Source organism: Boleophthalmus pectinirostris, unplaced genomic scaffold, assembly GCF_026225935.1.
Source record: "Boleophthalmus pectinirostris isolate CB_2022bp ecotype Guang Dong unplaced genomic scaffold, ASM2622593v1 HiC_scaffold_15, whole genome shotgun sequence".
In the NCBI taxonomy this organism is placed as follows: domain Eukaryota; kingdom Metazoa; phylum Chordata; class Actinopteri; order Gobiiformes; family Gobiidae; genus Boleophthalmus; species Boleophthalmus pectinirostris.
Genome location: NW_026571070.1, coordinates 14,204,784 through 14,226,077, shown reverse-complemented (window position 1 = coordinate 14,226,077; position 21,294 = coordinate 14,204,784). Strand labels below are relative to the sequence as shown.

Here is a 21,294-nt window from a genome sequence, read left to right as displayed (position 1 = left end):
GGATCCTTGGTTCAGTGGAGTGGAATTTAGAACTGTCCTTTTTTTTTTTAAAATCTTAATGCCGTCTAGACTGAAGTAGTCATAGTGCAGGTGCATTGTGTAAGTTTTCTAGTGGAGGGTCCGTCAAATGCTTTTCTCCATGAAGATGTTATTTACACAGTATGGTATTAAACCTCTCTTTATGGAGAACCTCACAAAACCAGTTGTGTTAGAGCCATGTTTATTTAGTCCTGTAAAAAGGCTCAGGCTTCACTCACGGCTGTATTTCTGAACAAACTACTCAACATGGAGGTCAAGTCTACACCTGAGCTGAACCACACACCTGTTATTGGTAAGTTTTATTCTCTCTCTGTATAAAGTACACTATGTAACTTTTTGGTTGTGGGTGCATCTCCTGCTTGTTTCTATGGACTTGTCATTGTTCTGCCTGGAATGTTCCACATTAAGCAGCTCTACCTCAAAAATACTTAAAAAAAATTTTTTGACTGTGAGTGGGTCACCTCTCCACAGATCTGACCTGTAACGTGGTCTGGTTTGGTCTCTATGAAGATAAAAAGTTTAATACCATACTGTGAAACATTCCAGAGAAAGAAATAACATCTCCATGGAGAAAAGCATTTGATCGACCCTCCACCAGAAAAGTTACACAATGCACCTTTAAACTTATCGTTTTATGATAAGATTATTGTCACTAAAGTCTGCTGTTAGGTGCTGTTAACATAAGGAATGCAGTATTTATTGGCTTTCCATAAAATAAAATGCTTGCCAAATCCCTCTGTATGTTTCTTTGGAAAACTCCTTGTTAGACCAAGTAGCATGGACAGTAGGGATGATCCAGCTTCTGCTGATATGTGACATTAATTGATACCAGTGTCAGTGGGGGAAGAAGTTCTCAAGCTTAGTTGAGTTACTTAAGAACAGTACAGATACTGGAGCAAAAAATACACTAGCACAAGTAAAAGTATCACATGAAAAATCTATTTAAGTAAACATTTTAAAGTACCTGTTTACAAAAGGTACTAAAAAAGTAAAAAGTAAGTATTTTCTGCAGATTTTGAGATTTAATAAAGCTTCATATTATCATTTTGATATAGATTTTTGCTGAATTTTGTTCAACATAAATAAATAGAATCAGTTGTTTTTTCTTAGCCACTTTGTATATTTTTATTTAAACAATATTAAAACATGCTTTTAATTTTAAGTCCTGTTCAAAGATAGTGGAGTAAAAAGTACAAATACCTACTGTCAAATGTAGTAAAGTATTAAAAAGTATTCACTTCAAAATACTTAAGTCAAATACAGATACCTAAAATTTTAACTTATATGCAGTATTCTACAACTTTTACTTCTTCTTACTACTTTTACTTTAGAGATTAAACGTTGTATTTATTTTTCTCTCTCACAAAAATGTAAGTTATGTGTTATGTTGAGTTAAAAATAGTGTTATGTAAATGTTATTAATTCTGAAACTACTGAACAACTTTGTATGAAAATAAAAGTTTAAACATTATGAGATGTCAGTAAATAGTCTCATTACCCCCCAAGGCCCAACCAGAACATCAGCCAAACCGATATATTGGGTTCTATCACGCAGGTAAATTGGACTCAAATACAACACAAGTATATAGGCAAACAAAGTCTCAGTAAATAACTGAAAATGTCCTCTAAGGTAATGTTATCTAACTATGACTGAAAAAACAACAAAGGAATATATCATTCATATAATGTGAACTAAAATCTCTTCCAGAACTGGGATACACTCAAAGTAGATAATGTGCTTAGATAAACTAAAACAGGAACTATAAACAGGGGAACAAAAAGCAGAATGCATAAAATGCAAACAGAATACAGGTTCAGAATTTCCAGGTAAGAGCTTGAGAGTATGTGTTCACGTTGACAACCCAGCAAAGACTGAGGGAGCAGAGGGAGTATATATAGACTGGACCTGGGCTGATTACAGAATGAGAGGCAGCTGTAGGGAAAGGAGGGAGGTGGCAAAAGGAGGACCGGAACAGAGTGAGAAATGGAACTGGACTGGAGGAAAACAAGTAAACAAAAGGCAGAACTGTGACAGGTTCAGTTAATTTTCCAGAATTTGAATCCTGAAACCATACCGATATTTGGCCCCAGTATCGTCTAATGGAGAGTGCTGTTACAATGGTTCTTATGTAAGATTTTTAACAGGTGTGTTAGCGCAGAATTTCAACAAACCAATCCCCAAGAGAATATCCTCCAACCCCAACAGATCCTACATCGTAGTATCATACGTGAAGTACCTGGAGGCAGCGGGAGCCAAAGTCGTTCCTATACAGTAAGAACTGAAATCATTTGTAGAGGAAAGTAAAACACATGTTCTACCTTGTGATGTCATGTGGCAATAATAGAAGGGCTCCACTGTGTTTTTAAACTGCATGCACCTTCACTAAAATCATCTGGATAATTTCAGCCCAGGAATTTACAATGTCTGCTGTATTAAAGGCAGCTGTTAACTTGAAATTTACAGCTTCATGACATCACAAGGTGGAACAGAGCATTTTGAGCTTTGGAGATGTAGACAGGCTAAGAATAAGAGTTCAGTAAATGTAAAATTTGTATTTATTGTGCATTTGCAGTATTAACAAGACAGAAGATGAATACAGGGCTCTGTTTATGTCTATCAATGGGTAAATATTGAAACTATTATTGTGATTACTATTGAGATTATTTTTGGCAATAATTCATGTTTGTGTTAAATAATAATGAATCATATTTGAACCAACACAGACTACTTATTCCTGGTGGGAAGAAAAACATGTTGACATCTCACTTTGCAAGAACTGCAAGACTGTTTTTGGAGCTTGCTAAGGAGGTAAGTCCCATTAGTTTGGTCAATAACAGGGCCTAACGCTAAGCAGTGATGGAAGAAGTACTAAGTACTCAGTTTAGTTACTTAAGTAAAAGTACAGATACCAGAGCAAAAAAATGCTCAAGTAAAAGTATCACATGAAAGATCTATTTAAATAAAAGTATGTTTGAAAATGTACTTAAAGTTGCACTTAACTTTATGGTCTATGGATTGTGGATGTCATGTCATGGATGTCACAATATGACATTAAACAGCTCTATGTTACAGATGGTTTTATAACACAAAAATATCTAGAAAAACAAGTATTCTGACAGTGAATGGCCTTGCATCTCCACAGATCTGACCTGTAACTCTGGTTTGGTCTCAATGAAGATAGAAAGGTTTAATACCATACTGTGAAACATCCCAGACAAAGCAATATCATCTCCATGAAGAAAAGCCCCTGACAGACCCTCCCCCAGAAAAGTTTTTTTTTTAAGACTTTGAGATCAAATATAGTGATTTTGATACAGATTTGTGCTGAATTTTGTTCAACAGAAACAATTGAATCGAGAGTTTTCTCTAGCTGTTTTGATTTGTATATTTGTGTTTCCTGTTAAAAGTAACCCCCAGCCTTTTCAGCAGGTCTCAAACTTTAACAAAAAATACCTGTTCAAAAATGTAATAGAGTAGGAAGTACAGATACCTGCTCTCAAATGTAATTAAGTAAAAAAAAAGCAAAAAAACATTTACCACATGTTAGTCTCCATGTACTTAAATGTTCAGCCTTGAATGTGTCACTGTATGGCATTAAACATATCTATTGCCATGGAAACAAGCAGGTCAAGGTACAGCTCAGTTCAGTGGAGAGGCAAGCCCACTCACAGGAATACAAAGTGTTAAAGGTACAGTATTTCTGAACAATAAAATCACTTCAAAGGTTCCCTCCACCAGAAAAGTTACACAATGCATCTTTAAATGAAGTACAGACACCCAAAATTTACCTAAAAGTATAGTACTTTACTATTTTTACTTCAGGGTCATTCCACCTCAGTTCACACACACAAAAAAATGCAATTTGAACCCTCACATTGTCCAATTGCAAAGAAAATTGGTGTATGGGTAAGTCATAGCCAAGAAAGTCAAATTTTAGCATGATGGGAATAACGGTTGCTGAGACATCGCAATTAAATTTTTTCACTTTTTTGCGTGGTTGTCGAATTTCAAATTGCATTTTCTCAGCAACTACTGGTCCGATATCAAAAACAAAGGTATCTCTGGAAAGGGGACATCATAAGGATATTTGGCATGTCTTGAGATGGGGGTAAGTCAACTTCTTGGTAAATTTGTGTGAGAATAAAAAAGAAAACTCATCCAGATTTTTTATACGTTGTAGTAGATGTATAGGGCTACATTTTTTCTATTGGTGTCATTGAGGTCAGGCGTGTCCCTTATTTTTTGAGAATATAATATTTAACAAAATACAATAATCAACATTTAACAAATTACAATAATCAACAAAAAACAAAACACAAAAACATAAAGCAACACCCACAACAAATACAAAACAACAACAACAAAAAAAAAAGCCCGTCCCAAATTGGTTAAATAAAACAAAACTAATGTGGTAATGCAACATATAAATACAAAACACAACGCTAGGCCCAATTACACTGATATATTTTGGTGTGTTCCTGATTGTCAAATGCAAAAATAAATACCAGATTTAGATTCCTTATGATGTCCCCTTTCCAGAGATACCTTGGTTTTTGATATCGGACTAGTAGTTTGAAATTCTGTGACAACGCAAAAAAGTGAAATGATTAAATTGAAATATCTCGGAAACCAGTGGTCAGATCAAACTAAAAATTGAGATTTTGGCTTTTCTGATTATGATTTACATATATATCAAAATTGGACAAAGTAGGGTTTAACTCATTGGGTGAACAGAGGTGGACTGACCCTTCGTTAAATTAGAGCACTGATGTTTAAGTTGATGCTAAAGCTAAATGAATGTGTTTTTGTTTTTGTATGTTACAGGCTAATGATCAGGGCGACTATTTCCCAGTGTGGGGGACGTGTCTTGGTTTTCTTCTTATGGTGACGGTTGCTATTGGAGACAGGGTTTTAACTGCCACACATACTAAAGCTATGGCACTACCCCTGACCTTTACAGAAGGTTCAACTCTATTATGATTATTATTATTACTTTTTTCAATTGTAGACAAACAAACAGAGAAGTGTCAAGTAACAGATAGTAGTAGTGATAGTAGTAAAAACATGATAGTGGTAATGGTAGTAGTTGTAGTAGTAGTAGTAGTAGTAAAAACATGATTACAGTAGTAGTAGTAGTTATAGTAGTAGCAGTAATATTAAAAACATGATTGTAGTAGTAGTGGTAGTGGTAGTAGTAGTTGTAGAAGTAGCAGTAGCAGCAGCAGCAGCAAAAGCAGTAGTAGCAGTAGCAGTAGTAGTAGTAGTAATAGTGGTAGTAGTAGTAGTAGTAGTAGTAGTAGTAGTCATCGTCGTCATAGCAGTAGAAGTGATACAAACTTGCTTGTAGTAGTAGTGGCAGTAGTAGTAGTAGTAGTAGTAGTAGTAGTAGTAGTAGTAGTAGTTGTAGTAGTGGTAGTAGTAGTAGTAGTAGTAGCAGTAGTAAAAACATGATTATAGTAATAGTTGTGGTAGTAGTAGTAGTAGTAGTAGTAGTAGTAGTAGTAAAACATGATATAGTAGTAGTAGTAGTGGTAAGTAGTAGTAGTAGTAGTAGTAGTAGTAGTAGTAGTAGTAGTAGTAGTAGTAGTAGTCATAGTCAACATGATTGTAGTAGTAGTGGTGGTGGTAGTAGTAGTTGTAGCAACAGCAGCAGCAGCAGTTGTCGTCATCATCCGTTGTCGTCATCATCGTTGTCGTCGTCGTAGTAGTAGTAGTAGAAGAAGTGATACAAACATGCTTATAGTAGTAATGGCAGTAGTAGTAGTAGTAGTAGTAGCATTAGTATTAGTAGTAGCAGAAGCTGTTGTTATAGTGGTAAAAACATGATTCAGTAGTAGTAGTAGTAGTAGTAGTAGTAGTAGTAGTAGTAGTAGTAGTATAGTAGTAAATGAGCAGTAGTTAATGGGTTCTTTTTTTTATCATGAGCAGAAGCCAAAGAGAGCAGGATGTTGAAAAGTATCCCAAAGGACACACTTCAGGCTCTGGCCTCTGAGCCTTTAACTGCCCACAACCACACATACAGTGTGGACATGGACGTAAGGCGTCGTTTTATCATTTTATTTACAAATCAGGGCAACATATTTATACCTTGTCTTCTTTGTCTTTCAGACCTACAGGAAGTTTGAGAGCCTAAATTCTTTTTACCGAGTACTTACCACAAATACCACAGATGAAGGCATAAAGTTCTTTTCAACAATAGAAGGTTTGTACCATAGACTGCATAAAAGAATACATATATACGGTCCATAGGTTTTGTCAAGAAGGGCTTTTGTATGGGAGATAATTTGTTTCATCAGATTTTGAATTTTAAAAAACATGTTTGAATTATTTTTATTTAGAATTTTATTTGCTGAAATTTTAAGTTTAAAATTTCAAAGCGTTAAAAAAAATAAAAAAATAAAATAAATAAATAAATAATAATAATAATAATAATAATAATAATAATAATAATAATAATAATAATAATAATAACCTCTCAAATATTCATAAATGGTGTGCTGAACCAGTCTGATTGGTCAGAATTAAGCCTCACCAAAAGCTTATCTCTTTGATTTAAGTGTAAACCCCGCTCACAGATGAGAATAGCCAATAGGAAACAGCCGCTCCCTGCATTCGATTTTCCTTCTGATGGAACAAATTTTCTTAGGAAGTGTGACGTCACACATAGGCTCCAGTCAAATGAAGCTCATCGAGGCTTGAGGTTATAGAGCTGGATTTGGATCTGATTTCCCTATTTGGAATTCCATTTCAAAGAGCAACGCTGTCAATCAAACCTGCTGCTAACGCCCAGTGGGAATGACCTCGGGGAAAGACAGCACCTGATTTGTTTGTTATTATTGTTCACATCTTTATTTGTGGACAAAACAGCAAAATAAAAACAACAGTATCATATAGAGCAGGTTAATACGAGCATTTTAAGACCAAAATGACATCCCTGACAGCAGCAGTTACAGAGAGAGGGCCAATGTTTTTTCAACAGAGAGCGAATTGGAGCCAGAGTTTATGAAAACAGAAGTGCGCTCATAATTCAACAAGCATGAAGCAAGCATCTGGTTTGTATGTGTTTTAAGCCAGAAGTACAGAAATCAGGCTAAATACATAAAAGATACTGTAACCATATAATTGTGCATTGTTTTGACAGCGTACAAATATCCTTTTTACGCCTCGATCTGGCACCCGGAGAAGAGCCAGTTTGAGAGGACCAAGTCTTCCGAGGCCCACTCTCCCTCTGCGGTGAAAGCTGCCCAGCACTTGGGAGACTTTTTTATCAATGAAGGTACAAAGCAATTCATTTCACTCATAATAAATGTTAACATTACAGACGCCATTACAGACATGTGCTATTCGATATGTGGTTTGTTTTGTTTTGTTTTTTGTGCCCATTGCTTGTCCATAAAGAGACAATAAAGAGTAATCTCATCTATTCAATTACACTTCAAATTCACTGTCACATAATGTACTCACCCTTATGAAACAGATAACCCTTTGTCCTGTCAATCATTACTTCTTCTTTGCTGTTTTTCCTCCTCTTGTATATAGCTGAGATATATTAGTTTTACTGTATTGCTGTTTTTATTTTTACTTGTACATATACATTTATATAACTATGCCTTATTTGACACCAGTCTTTTGCTATTTTTGCTACGTATTTCAAATTTATTATTGAGATTTAAATTTTTTCTCTTTGTTATTATAATATAATGTGATGTGTGAGCAGCTGTGTCCAAATAATTTCCCTTATAGATCAATAAAATCTAAATAGATCAACTCAAGTTTAATTTTATGTTTTCCTGCAGCGAGGAAAAGCAGACACAGTTTTAACAGTGATGAAGAGGAGAAGAAAGCCCTGATTAATCAGTACACTCCGACCGACACTGCAGACTGGACCATCTGGAAGGAGATCTACTTCTTCTGATTTGAAACTTTAAAACTATCTTAATGTGGATATATAGTAAATAAATAAATAAATAAATATAATAAACTTGACATAGTACTGTATGTGGGACTGTGAGGTACTCGACTATTTATGAGTGTATTAGACTATCTTAATGGTGCATTGTGTAACTTTTTGGTTTGGGGTCCATCACCTGCTTGTTCTTATAAATATGTCACTGCTCTGACTGGAATGCTCCATAGTATGACATAAAAAAATCACACCCTAACTTTCTTTTGCAGGTTTATGATGAATGATTCACCTTATTTTGTGCCTGCACTATCTCTCCACAAGGGTGCACTGTGTAGCATTTTGGTTGGGGGTCCATCACCTTTTTGTGTCTCTGGATATGTCATTGCTCTGCCTGGAATGTTCCACAGTGTGAAATTAAACATATCTACCTCACATTTATTACATTTCAAGTGTTTTTATTGCTCAAAAATACATAGAAAAAAGGTGTTCTGACTTTGAACAGGGTTGTCTCTCCACAGATCTGACGTGTAAGTTGGTCTTGTTTGGTCTACATGAACCACACTGTGACATCTCCAACGGAGACAAGCTTTTGATGAACCCTTCACCAGAAAAGTAACACAATGCAAATGTACGTTTTCCAACCATTCCGTTATTTTACATTAAAACACTCGATTGCTCCGAACTCTCAAAAAGCTCATTTATTTTGACACAGAATTGAATGTAATAACACTGACATAAATATTGCATATATAGAAATGACATGATAAAACATTTGAATGATCATGAAAGGCTAACTTTTGGCTTCATCAAAACATGTGCAACCAGTGCAAATTGTCAGAAAAACAAAACTTAGTACAAATGTCTATAAAATGTAAAAATATTTTTTTATTATTTTAAATATATATTTTTTAAATTTTATATTAAAACATTTTAGTTAAAAAAATAATTTACAAATAGATCTACACATTACCAGTTTACAATCCGGATGTCATAGTATGTAGCAGCTCATAATTTACAAAAGTCACATTTGTCTTAAGTCACAATGTGAAAGGGGTTTCATATTTACATGTACATGATACTTATTCAGTAACAGTTTCCCTTTTAGGACAATAAACACTGACTTCAAGTCTCTTTTACAAAGAACTTTGGTTTCTCACATTAGGTAAAATCTACATTATAAAAGTAAAAAGTCACAGCACCTGAAAATACATTTTTATACATATTATAGATTTTATGACTGCACCATACGTAAAATCCTCCAACTAAAGTCTGACCTGAGCCCTCACCCAAAGAGATGGGTCCCCTGCTCCTATCAGGTTTCCCCAGCTGCACTGGTCGGGTCAAATGTAGATGGGTCAAATGCACAAATTTCCCTATGGGGACAATGAAGTGTATCCTACCATACAGAGCTTAATGATCTGTCCTCCAAGCATAATGCAATTGGAATTAGGGATGGGCATTCGATGAAATTTTCTTAATCGATCGTCGGAAGAATTAACGATCGATTATCGATTAATCATTAACGTTTTTATATTAAAATGATCATCATTATTATTACTATCTGCACTACTAATCTGCATAAATAAATTCAAATTTACGACATATAAACCGTAACCACTCTAGGGCCACATCAGCCGTTTGAGATTATAATGTGTTTAATGCAACACTCACAGAAACAAAACTTAAAACCGCATCGCTAATTTGCATAAACTAAGCGAAGATAAAACTACAGTTCTTGTGCGCTGATGCGGTCAATTTCTGTCGGATTAAAAGACACAACTCAGTGGAATACAGGTTAGTGTGACCATATTTGCGTTTGTCAAAACCAGGACACCGTACGGAGGTAGGAACTCATCATCGACATTGCACGACTCTGACCTGGCAAAGCTTTTTCCCACTGGACACCGAAACATATGTGCTGCTTTATACACTGTGCATATGGACTCACATTTGTCCCGAACGCAACGGAAAGCGTGGAATTTCTTGTACAAATCATCGTTATATACGCATTTGCGCTTGGGTACGTTGCAGACTGACCGACTGTTTGTGTCTTGCTCCTTCTGAGTGCAGAGAGCTACATGTACGGACCCCTGTTTGGTCACGCTACGCACAGCAACCTACATTCGGTTTGTCAATTCAAATTAACGTAATCGATGAAATTCTTAATGATCAATTATCGATTAATCATGCCCATCCCTAATTGGAATATTATTATTCTAATTATATCATTGTAAAAACCACAGACCTTAAACACGTCAATAGCAAATTGCCAAAAAATGCATTTTCTTTTGACGTATATAGAAAAAGTTTGTCAATTTTGAAGTTTCTTTAGTTTTAAAGTCTTTGGTGCCACATTTCCTTTCAAATTTAATTTGGAGTGATAAACTGGACTAGGGCTCTGAGTGCAAAAGAAAGTGCAATGCCTGCTGTACTTCCTATAGCCCTCCAAAGGTTTTTAGAGACGTCTGGGCCCTTTTCCAGGTCTCGCTTATACAACATTGAGAGGTGTGACAAAACAACATGTGACAAAGAGAAGAAAGCCATAATGATTGGAAATACTATATTGTTGAAATGGCGAACTCTTGGATGGATATGACAAAACAACAACACAAACATAAGCCCAGTGTGGAAGATAAAAAGAAGTGGGAATACAATTAAAAAATGCTTTAAAAAATAAGTCTCAAAAATACTAACCGTCTTCTGACCAATCCAGTTGAAAATGTTAAAAACCAAAAAGCAGCACACAGGGATAAAGAAGCGTTCCCATGTTCCTGAACTCACTGTTTGAATATCAGCTGTAACTGCCGGATACACAGAAAAAGTGACCAGTGGAACTAGTGCAATGTACCAAAAAGTGCAAAAATTTCCCCCTGTCGTGTTTGTGCCTTCACCATCAAGGCAAGGTGGGGGCTCATGGTTATTGCTATTATTGTTATTACTGCTTAAATTATTTAAGGGGAGCTGTTCAGCGCCGGTCTTTTGTTCAGGTTGATGCTTTTGGCTAGAACGACAGTGATAGATGCAGTATGCGACTAGACTAACCAGTGAAACAACAATGGCAAATGAGTAACAGCAAAATTGCATATTAGCTGCATCTGCATCTGCAATGGCCACAGAAATGATCATAACAATTGATGCTACAGTCCCAGCAGACAACTGACAAAGATAAAAAGCTTTTCTGAGAATTTCTGGCAGTGAATCAAATTTTACACTAAGATTATGTGTTATCATGCAGCTAAACAGTGCAACCAACCAGAGTGAAGTCATGTTAATATAAAAAAATATTTCCTTAGAAATTGGCACCTTGATAAAAATTAACATTATGACAAAAATGACCAAAACCAAGACAAGGCAGCCCAAGATGTACTTTTGTGGGGAAAATCTTGAGACAAAAAAAGAATTCACCACAACAGAAATCAGAGTAGGAAGTTGAGATACCAGGGCGATAAAGCTGAAGATCCAGGTTTGATCCATGTGTCTGTTCAGGTACAGGGAGGAGATCTCAAGCAACTGGCAGGGAAACATCGACCCAAGACCAAGCAGACCATAAATGTACTTCACTGTATGGATCCTGTCCAGGGGCAAGAAGACAGTAGGTCAGTTGAAACATATATTTTTATATATATATTTTTGTTACAAAGTTATAATTTTCTATATATATTTTTTAATACTATTAGTTTGGTAGCAGTTTACAATAATATACAATAATAACATAAATTGACAAAAATATACAATGACAGATCATTTTATTTTATGATAATTCTAATACTAAGCCAGTGTGAAGACTGTAATAAGAATTGTGAAATTAGCTAGAAGAAATAATATATGCTGTGTTAGAGAAATTGCACTGCTGTGCTGTACTGACGGCACCCACTGCCAGCTCAGTCCATCTCAAACCACATCATCGGAAATATAATACTCCCTACAATGGAAGCATAGCCAGACTGAACTGCACTAGACTGGAATGGACAACACGATCACAATGACTTGTCCCATACTAATGGTAAATACCACTTCAATTTACGCTACACCTGTAATTAGGAGGATCTGGGTTTTTGCATTGGAGAGTCATGTATAGTTAGTACTATAAACATAGGCTCTAAGTTCTCATGTAAGTACTCACCAAACACTGAATAAGTTATGCTGTGTGCTGGTACAAGTACCTCTGGTAAAAGAGAAGTATGTATAATAGCAAATGGACAAAGGAACCAGGGCCTTTTTGTTTGTTTTCTTTTATTTTTAAGGGTTTCTTTTTGGGAACTTTTTGGGGAGGGTTTTTGTGGGGTCTTCATTATTTACTGGGAAATTGCAGTATTGTTAGAGTTAGAGTCAAACATGGATCATCAATAAATGTATTCATGACCTAAAGTGAATTTTATATGACTTTATGGCACCCTACATGCGTAGAATTGATCAGACTTTTAGGGTTAAAGATGAAATGTTAACCCTTTCCACTCACCTTATGGTTTGGTATTATAGTTTTTTAACATTCAAAATACTGTCATTGGATTTATTTGTTGTCTCTTTTAAACAACAGGCACATACATTCAGAAATAATCATAATAGCCTAATGAGAACTTACCTGAACTCTGTAGTTGTGTGAAAGAGATACTAAATTTCCATGACTTTTCCAAAACTTTCATTGAATTTACACCATTATTTATGACCACAGGAGCCCTTCTTAAATTACATACAAGTATATATTTGTGATATTATGGTATATTGTACTTACCTCTGGGAAGAATTTAGCTTAGAGTCAGAAGTTGAGACTTCAGAATTGGTCTGAAAACAAGAGACAAAGAGTCATACATGGAGCAAATAAAAGTATTTTTAGAATCAGAATCAGCAAGTTTTATTGCCATTATCAGTGAAAAAAATCCACAAACTAGGAACTTGCTTGGGCAGTATGGTGCAATATAAAACAATGAATATTAGTAATATAATAACATTTAAATATATTCTAAAAATAAGGGAATGTAACAAGGTAAATAAAATAATAAATAGACTGATGAATATTGACACTTCACAGTGACATCATACTGGGGGTGTTCTGCCTGTATGCCTATAGCACACATTAGCAATAACTAACAAAAAAAAGCCAAAATGGATTTAATCAACACATTTTCAGGAGCCTGTGATGAATACGTTCATGGTCCTGTTCAGGAGTTTGATTTTCAACAAAAAAGTTGAAAGTGACTAACTGAAAAACTGTTGGCTATCTTGTGAGTGAAATGTTAGAGGGACTTGTTTAATAGTACAAAATCAGCTCATCTGTTGTAGTTCCAGCTAAATCAGCTCTTTCTGGTCAGGGTGTGTTAAACTAAAGCTCAGATTAAAGTCTAACTTAAGTAAAGCAGCCTAAAGGGCCGTTCACACCAAGGCATCAAAAACGCCTTGACGCCTCTATTTGGACGCCTTTGCATTTGAGTTTAGACGCCCCCGACGCGCCTCTTTGACGCTGTGGACGAACGGGACAAAAATACTTGATGCGCGTCCATTGCCCTGAAAACAAGAGCCCGGTCCCGGTCTTTTCCCGAAACAATGTCAGACCAGACTGATAGAGTGTTTTTATGACATAAAACATCAGCGGAGATCGGGTTGACGACTGGGGCGTATATATATTTATACTCCACTAATGACACAGGATCAGTCCCGGTCTAGTCCTGGTCTAATACCGGTCTGGTCCTGGTCTAATACCGGTCTAGTCCTGGTCTAATCACGGTCTAGTCCTGGTCTAATCACGGTGTAGTCCCGGTCTAGTCGTGGTTTAATCTCGGTCTATTCAGGGTCTAGTCCTTGTTTATTCTCGGTCTAGTCTCGGTCCACTCCCGGTCTAGTCCTTGTTTAGTCCCGGTCTAGTCCTTGTTTAGTCCCGGTCTAGTCCTTGTTTAGTCCTGGTCCGGTCCTGGTGTATTCCTCGCGATCGGCTCGGTGATTGTGGCGTATATATTTAATCTCCGCTCATGTTTGTGGTTCTCGTTCTGGTTCTCGGGTCTTGCTTCCTGATAATAACGTCGCTGTGTCATTGGATACTCGTCCCTGATTGGTTGACGCGGTGAGTCTGACGCGAAAAGTTCAGCATTTTCAACTTCTTCACACTGACGCCTTGGACGCGCGTCTTGGCCGCTGACGCCAAAACGCTCAAGACGCGCCGCGTCGACGCCAGATTCGCGCCGCGCTGACACCGAAAACGCGCCGCAAAAACGCAGGACGCTCTAGTCGCGCGTCCACATAGACTTTACATTGAAAGTGGACGCTTTGACGCCTTGGTGTGAACGGCCCTTAAGACAGAGCAGTGCCTACGGTTAGCATCACACCCCAGTGGAAGTATCAGTGCGTATGGGCAGAACAACGGTGTAAAACTTCCAGTGCAAGTAGATTTAATATTTTAAGATTAATTTGTTGTACTTTTATATAATATCATCAGCTGAACAATTCTCACAATAAAATGTAGAAGGCCAGAGATATTTTTACCTCTTTACGTTTGTAAGTTGAGAGGAAAATCAGTACAGTCACAATCAGGACAGCAAAGGTCATACAGGAAACATACTCACTCAAAGGCTCTGCAAAGTAACATCAGAGTTAGCAGTGTTAATTATTGTTTCAAATAAGTCACTATACCATTAAAGATGCACTATGCAACTTTTTGATTGGGGGTCTGCCACCTGCTTGTTTCTATGAATATGCTATTGCTCTGCCTAGAATGTTCCACAGTATGACATTAAACAGCTCTAACTTACATTTATTTAATCACCTTCAGTTTTATAACTCAAAAATACCTAGAGGAAACCCATTCTGACTGTGAGTGGGGTTGCCTCTCGACAGTGTAATCCCTCATTTGGCGATTGTAAAAACTATTATTCATAGTTTGATAAATGCAATTGACTTACGCATCTGTGCATAGGTGGCCCTCTTTGAGCTGAATGGAGTGCTGACTATGCAGGTGTATTGTGAGACATTACGGAGCAGTGGAGTGGTACAGTTGATGGAGCAGAGATGCTGGTCATCCGGGGAAACTGTAGGACCGGGGTTTGAAAAGTCATCTGACCATCGGCATTGCGCTTTGGGATGCACCCGCTCTGAGCTGCAGATCAGAACGTCCCCTACACGCTTAATGACCACCTTCTCCACTGGAACTGCAATGAAAGACATGAAATTGACACTTTGCAGCCGATGTCATCAGCATTCCCTGACGTGTGATGCTAACTGTAGGTTCTGCTCTGTCTTTATTTCAACATAATGTGACCATAAAGAAAGGACTTAGATGAAACTACAAGCTAGCAGTCACTCTCACTTTTTTGCTGAAAATTAAACACCTAAACAGGACCATAAACACTCATGCTGATCACAAGCTCCTGAAAATATATATCCATTTTGTATATATTTTTTTAGATTTCAGACAACAGGACACCCCCAGCATAATGTCATTTAAAAGTATCAAAAGGAATGCAGCGATTAATCAACAAACTGTGCCTAATTAACTACAAATGTAATAATAGTTGTATTTTGTTATTTCAGCTTTAGATGAGTTTAACTTTTTTTCTTTACTACATATTTCCATCATTCCATACATCTTACATCATATACAGTATTAGTTGTCTTCCATATGTATATAAAATGTAGAAAGCAATAAACATAAACAAAAAAAAGAGAATTTGAATGAGAGGCTGTGTCCAAACATTTGTGTGGTTCTGTGCATGTATACAGTCAGATGATCACAGTTTGTCCACATTATAGTATTATCTTACCATCCACTTGTACTTTGAAATATAAATCATTTTCCTCTTTACTTTGGCTCCAGATGGCACACTTAAAAAGACCATCGTCCTTAAGTGTTGTGCTGTCGATCGCCAGTGAGCAGTTGCCATTGTGAAACTCTTGCTCGAATAGGCAGGTCCTGTTTCTGTATGATCCGTGTTCGTGGTACTCGCCAGTTCTGGGAAAATACTGTACTGGTAAAAAATCTTTAGACCATATGATTCTTGAAAGTCCTTTCTGAATATGGCATGGCAAAACACAGCGTTGTCCAAAAAGACAGGTCACAGGAATGGCTGAAATAAAGCAAGCAAAAATACGACTTAGTACAATCAGCAAAATATTTAAAGATCTTATATTAAACTAAACTGATTCTTGTGAGCTTTCAGCCATGTTATGATGTTTTTACTCCTTAAAAACCATAGTTGTGTTTTGTTTCATTCACACGTTTGAGCAATCCTTTATTATTATAGTTTGTTTACATCTTCAAGGCTCAAAATCTCCTGCTCATGTAGTAGTAAGTTTTCCAGTTAACAGCTACCTTTACCTTAATCATCCAAATTATTCTAGAGAAGGTGTATGGAGTTTAAAAACACAGTGGAGCACTTCCTGTATTTCCATTTGAGAGAAGAACTCAACCATAGATCATCTCTTTTGACTAGGTCTGTGTCCAGGAAATTCTGAAGCAACATTAGACAGTAGTTATCTCTAGGGGTGAGCAAAAATATTGAAATATCGATATATCATATCATTTAATGTGATGATGCAGTATCGATATTGTGGGCTGCTGTAAAAATATATCACCAAGAGTATATTTAGTATATTTTACTACATTATTTTGTTACAAAGCTACAGTTTTGTTGCTTGTTTAGAAGAAGGAAACTTGTTCACACTGCAAAAAGTGATATCTACATGAGTTAAAATTACTTAAACTAAGACTTTATTTGAGTAGATTCTACCAATGAATAAGTGTGTTCAAGCAACATTCGATTGTTTCTTATTTTAAGTGCAAAAAGTTGTTGTTTTTCTTATGTTAAGTGTAGCAAGTTGTATTTTCATATTTTAAGTACAAGTTTTATTCTGCCGCTAGATAATTTTAATTGTCAAGTGAAATTTACTCAAATCAGGATAAAACTTTCTTAATTCAAGTGATCTTAACTTGGCTAGATTAAATTTTTATGCGACACGTTTGATATTTTCGACTGTTTTGAGGATTAAAATGTGTGCGTTTCATATGAACTTTGCACAAAAAGTGGTTTAACAAAGACTTTGAATATCACAGCCATGATTTAGCCATTATTTTTAATTGAAGCATATCAAATCGATTTGAAATATATTGCATCAAATCAAAAGTGCACTGTATCGAGATATGTATCATATCGTGGCCTATGTATCGAGGTATGTATCATAGCGGCAACTTCTTAATAATACCCAGCACTAGTCATCTCCCCAAATCTCAAACTTCCCCAAATTAAGTGCTAATCATATTTTATATTTTGTGAATGATATAGATAGAAATGTATTTTACACTGTGAATATTATTTTGCTACTGGCTAAATACCATATTTTATCGCCTGCTTTCAACATTTTATGAATTAATCTAAACTGTTCTTCTTCAATCTGAACTGTTTAAATCTGCCTGTTTTAGTAGCACATATTCTGTGTTTTTTGTTTTTTGTTTTTTGTCTTTTAAAGGTGTGTACATTGTATACTGGCCTTGAATATTAAAACATCTTTATGTAATTTGTCTTTTATATTTTGAAAAAGCATAAATAATTCATACGTAAAAAAAAATCTGTCTGTGCCAAGAAAACTGCATATCCAATGTAGTCATTGTTTAAATAATATAATTTTAATTAGCTCCTTTTTATGCCATACAAAACATGTAATCCCTACATAATTTTTTGATATTTCCCATTTCCTCATTTCATGTCCTGGTACCTCCGCAAGTGTGTATCGAAAACAATACATTAAAAAGAACGCATGTTTCGCAGCACAATGCAGTAAAAACACCTGTATAGGCGGCTATGGCAAACCCAAATGAGCAAACCACACAAATTTATAGACTATTTGAGAGTTTTTCCCAAATCAGATCTGCAGAAGAATCTAGAACAGCCAGCCATGCCTCAGGTAGCGTAACCAACACCGTAACATCTCGACGTCAAGTAGCGCCGTGATACAAAAAGTTACAAAATAATAAAAGCTCGCCCATATGCGGTTGAAACTTTGTAAACTAAGCTCATGGATGACTAGACCCCGTTATGCTAAAGGTAACAAGGCTAAAGGCATGTTAGCAGGTGGTCTAGGCATCGTTTTTGTACACGATAACATTGATTTGATCGTAATCTCACCATGTCTCACGGCGCCTCGAGCAAACGCAATGATCAGGAGCAAGCACGAGATCAGACGAGGCCACATTTTGCATTAGAGAAGCATTAAAAAACACCGACTGATTTTGGAGCAGTGGTGCTCGCAAAACTTCGGGAGATAATGGCGTAAAATAGCAACAACTTCCCTAATGGAATACTTTCGATTTCATGGTCTGTTTATTTATACAATACCGCCATCTGCTGGTTATACTTACACAGACAGCAAAAATCCTCAACTAAAAATATGTAAGTAAGTTTAAAGTTTAAACATGTACTTTACAAGCAAAAAGTAAACCAATTTCACACCGTCTTTTCTATTGTATTTTACGTATGCTATATATTTTTGTTTGCACAAAGCCGGGACTTGAATTCAAAACCTTTAGGGAGGATGTTTCCATGAACATGCCAAAAATGAGCCCTTAAATCTTCTGAAAAGTACTTTTTTACCTTTCAGCCCAGTTCCAAAAAGTTGTGGAGTAGACATTACAGAGAGACACTGGCTCTCAGACATAGTCAACTAAAATTAATTATATTTTTGATGAGGAAACAATAATATAAAAGATCATGAAGCAGCACAATATTGGCCCTTTTAAAGTTTCCTCTGTAACTTTTCTTTTCATGGGCATGCCACCTGCTTGGGCTAAAATTTACTATAAATGCACTCAAGTAAAGTACACGCAAGGCTACCTAATATTTGTATTTAAATGTTCTATAATTGGATTACTGTGGGCTTTAAGACATGTTAAAATGTTGTTTCCTCATCAAAAACATACCTGGAGTTGTGTTTTGCCATGTGGTAATACAGGAGGTTCTCCACTGCGTTTTTAAACTCCATACACATTCAGTAGAATCATTTGGAAGATTTCAGTCCCAAAATTGCCAATTTCTACTTAACTAAATGTAAAAGCAGCTGTTAAATTGTAACTTCATGAAATCACAATGTGAGGCAGATTTTTTTGGACATTTTAAACCAGACATGTCAAACTCAGGCCCGGGGGCCAAATTTGGCTGGTAATATAATTTTATTTGACCCCATATCAAGTATGTATTAGAGCTGGCCCACCAACTACAGATAGACTATAGAGACATTTATTTTAAATGTTATTATTTTATATTATACTTGTTCTGGGTTCAGTTCTGGGTTTAAGCAAAACTATTATTAAACATTTATTTTAATAAGAAAAGGTTTAACATTACATATCTCGAAAGAAGAAAAAACATGCAGATGTTGCTGAAATTTTTCAATAATATGGCATCTTTAAACATGAATCTAGTTTTCTATTAAAGACATAACTTCTTAACTGGTCCTTAATGTGTGTGCTTGTTTTCACCTGCTTGTTTTTATGGACATGGCATTGCTCTGCCTGTAATGTTCCACAGTATGACATTAAACAGCTCTACTTTACATTTAATCAATTAGAGGTGGCTTTATAGCTTAAAAATACAAAGAAAAACAGGCTTTCTGACTGTGAGCGGGGTCGCCTTTCCACAGATCTGACCCGTAACTTGGTCTGGTTTGGCCTCCATGAAGATAGAAAGTTTTAATACCATACTGTGAAACATTCAAGACAAAGCAATAACATCTCCATGGAGAAAAGCCTTTGACTGACCCATCACCAGAAAAGTTACATATTGCACCTTTAATGTTACTTTTCACAAACTTCAGTCTATTAAAAAAACAAACAAACAGTTGACTGACAATTCAGTGTGTTTTAAGTCTAAGTGTTTTGTAAACCAAAAAAAGTCTGAAACATTGATGATAAAATATCTGTTTTTTATTCTAACATGTACCTTCATGCCACAGTCTGTTCTCGTCCTACACTTTGGATTACAAATTTCTGAAATCACTGGCAAGAAATTCAGACATTTTACTGTATAAAGTCCACATTTAACTCAAAACAGCGACTGGAGGAATGACTGTTAAACGTCCAAAATGCTTTATGCACAGATAACACTCGGATAATATCTTCTTTTCTCAATAGAATAAAATTATATTGGAATAACATTTATACACCAAGACTGGGATCTCAATCACAATATACTACTGGAAATGTGGTAATGCAGTCCAGTCAGGAACATTCAAGATGTCAAAAAACTACAGAGAGAACAAAGGGATTGAGGAGAGCGCCCCCATTTGGACATGCACGGAAAAACGTATGGAACACAAATGGCTCTTTAAACTAATACTATCTGAACAGTAGAAAAATACAAACTTAAACAATGCTTTAGAAATTTGTAATATTTATATTTTGCACTGCACCTGGCCTCCCCAAAACACACATCGCATATACACAAAAGTGCCTTGGGGTCTAATACTGATTTCCATTTATACTTTTACTACAAAAATCCCTTTACACATCCTTTTCCTACCACCTACCATTCATAATCATACAAACAAGAGTGCATGCAGTCTGTACACTGGTACGTGCTGTGTCCAGAATCACCACAAGGGGGAGTTGTAATGACAAAGCTTATGGGCACAATGCAGAAGAATAGGCTCCTAAGTGGCTCCTGATTTAACATTTTATTGTAGATATTTGACCCAAAACATTGGTCACATAGTAGTGTTTTTAAAATTTAAAGTTTCATGTGTAGTCTAGATAAAAAAAACAGAAAAACTTGGAAAATTTCTTTAATGCTTTGACGCTTTCCAGTACTGAATAATAATCTAAGGTCTCATTAGTGATTTTGGACACAGCATTTTAAACATTTGCTGTCATGAAAACAGCTGAAAGGAGGATAAAATTCTCAGTGCCTGATTTAACTAATTTGACATTTCTTAACATTTAGGAAAATTTGAGATGTTTACACAGATCAGATATAATACAATTTTTCAAAAATGATAGCTTAGGTCAATGTCAACTTATAGAGATGATTGCACATTAAGGCACAGTGAGTGAAATGTGATGTCTAAACAGATTCTGAAATTAAATTAAATAAACCAGGATGTGATGTTATGTTAGGGCGAATTAATTAAAGGTGCGTTGTGCAACATTTCTGGAGGAGGGTCCGTCACTTGCTTGTCTCCATGGTGTAAGAAAATTTAAGTAACATATCCTCCACATAATCTCTCAGTTTAACATCGAATCACAGGAGCTATAGTAACACGATCATCTTCCCTTGGCATACCTTTAATCTTTTTAATCCGGCCCACCAAACTTGAATAACATTTTTCAGTGTTTTAAAAGTCATTTCAATAAATAGTAAATACTGTGGGACTTGAA

At 35.9% G+C, this 21,294-nt stretch overlaps 2 protein-coding genes across 2 annotated transcripts; one reads left to right on the top strand and one right to left on the bottom strand.

The window, feature by feature from the left end:
• The first annotated feature begins 285 nt into the window (after nt 1–285).
• LOC110171015 (gamma-glutamyl hydrolase-like) lies at nt 286–7,955 on the top strand. Its single transcript, XM_020936697.1, has 9 exons — nt 286–331; nt 2,185–2,311; nt 2,613–2,663; nt 2,764–2,848; nt 4,865–5,003; nt 5,969–6,075; nt 6,149–6,242; nt 7,182–7,316; nt 7,837–7,955. The coding sequence occupies exons 1-9, from the start codon at nt 286–288 to the stop codon at nt 7,953–7,955; spliced, it is 903 nt and encodes a 300-aa protein (XP_020792356.1).
• A 674-nt stretch (nt 7,956–8,629) lies between these two features.
• Nucleotides 8,630–18,207, bottom strand: LOC110171028 (equilibrative nucleoside transporter 2-like). The gene is made up of 6 exons (XM_055151138.1): nt 18,053–18,207; nt 15,695–15,997; nt 14,837–15,082; nt 14,421–14,509; nt 12,679–12,728; nt 8,630–11,517 (listed from the first exon to the last, which is right to left on the bottom strand). The coding sequence occupies exons 1-6, from the start codon at nt 18,117–18,119 to the stop codon at nt 10,314–10,316; spliced, it is 1,959 nt and encodes a 652-aa protein (XP_055007113.1). The 5' UTR covers nt 18,120–18,207; the 3' UTR covers nt 8,630–10,313.
• Between the last annotated feature and the right edge of the window lie 3,087 nt (nt 18,208–21,294).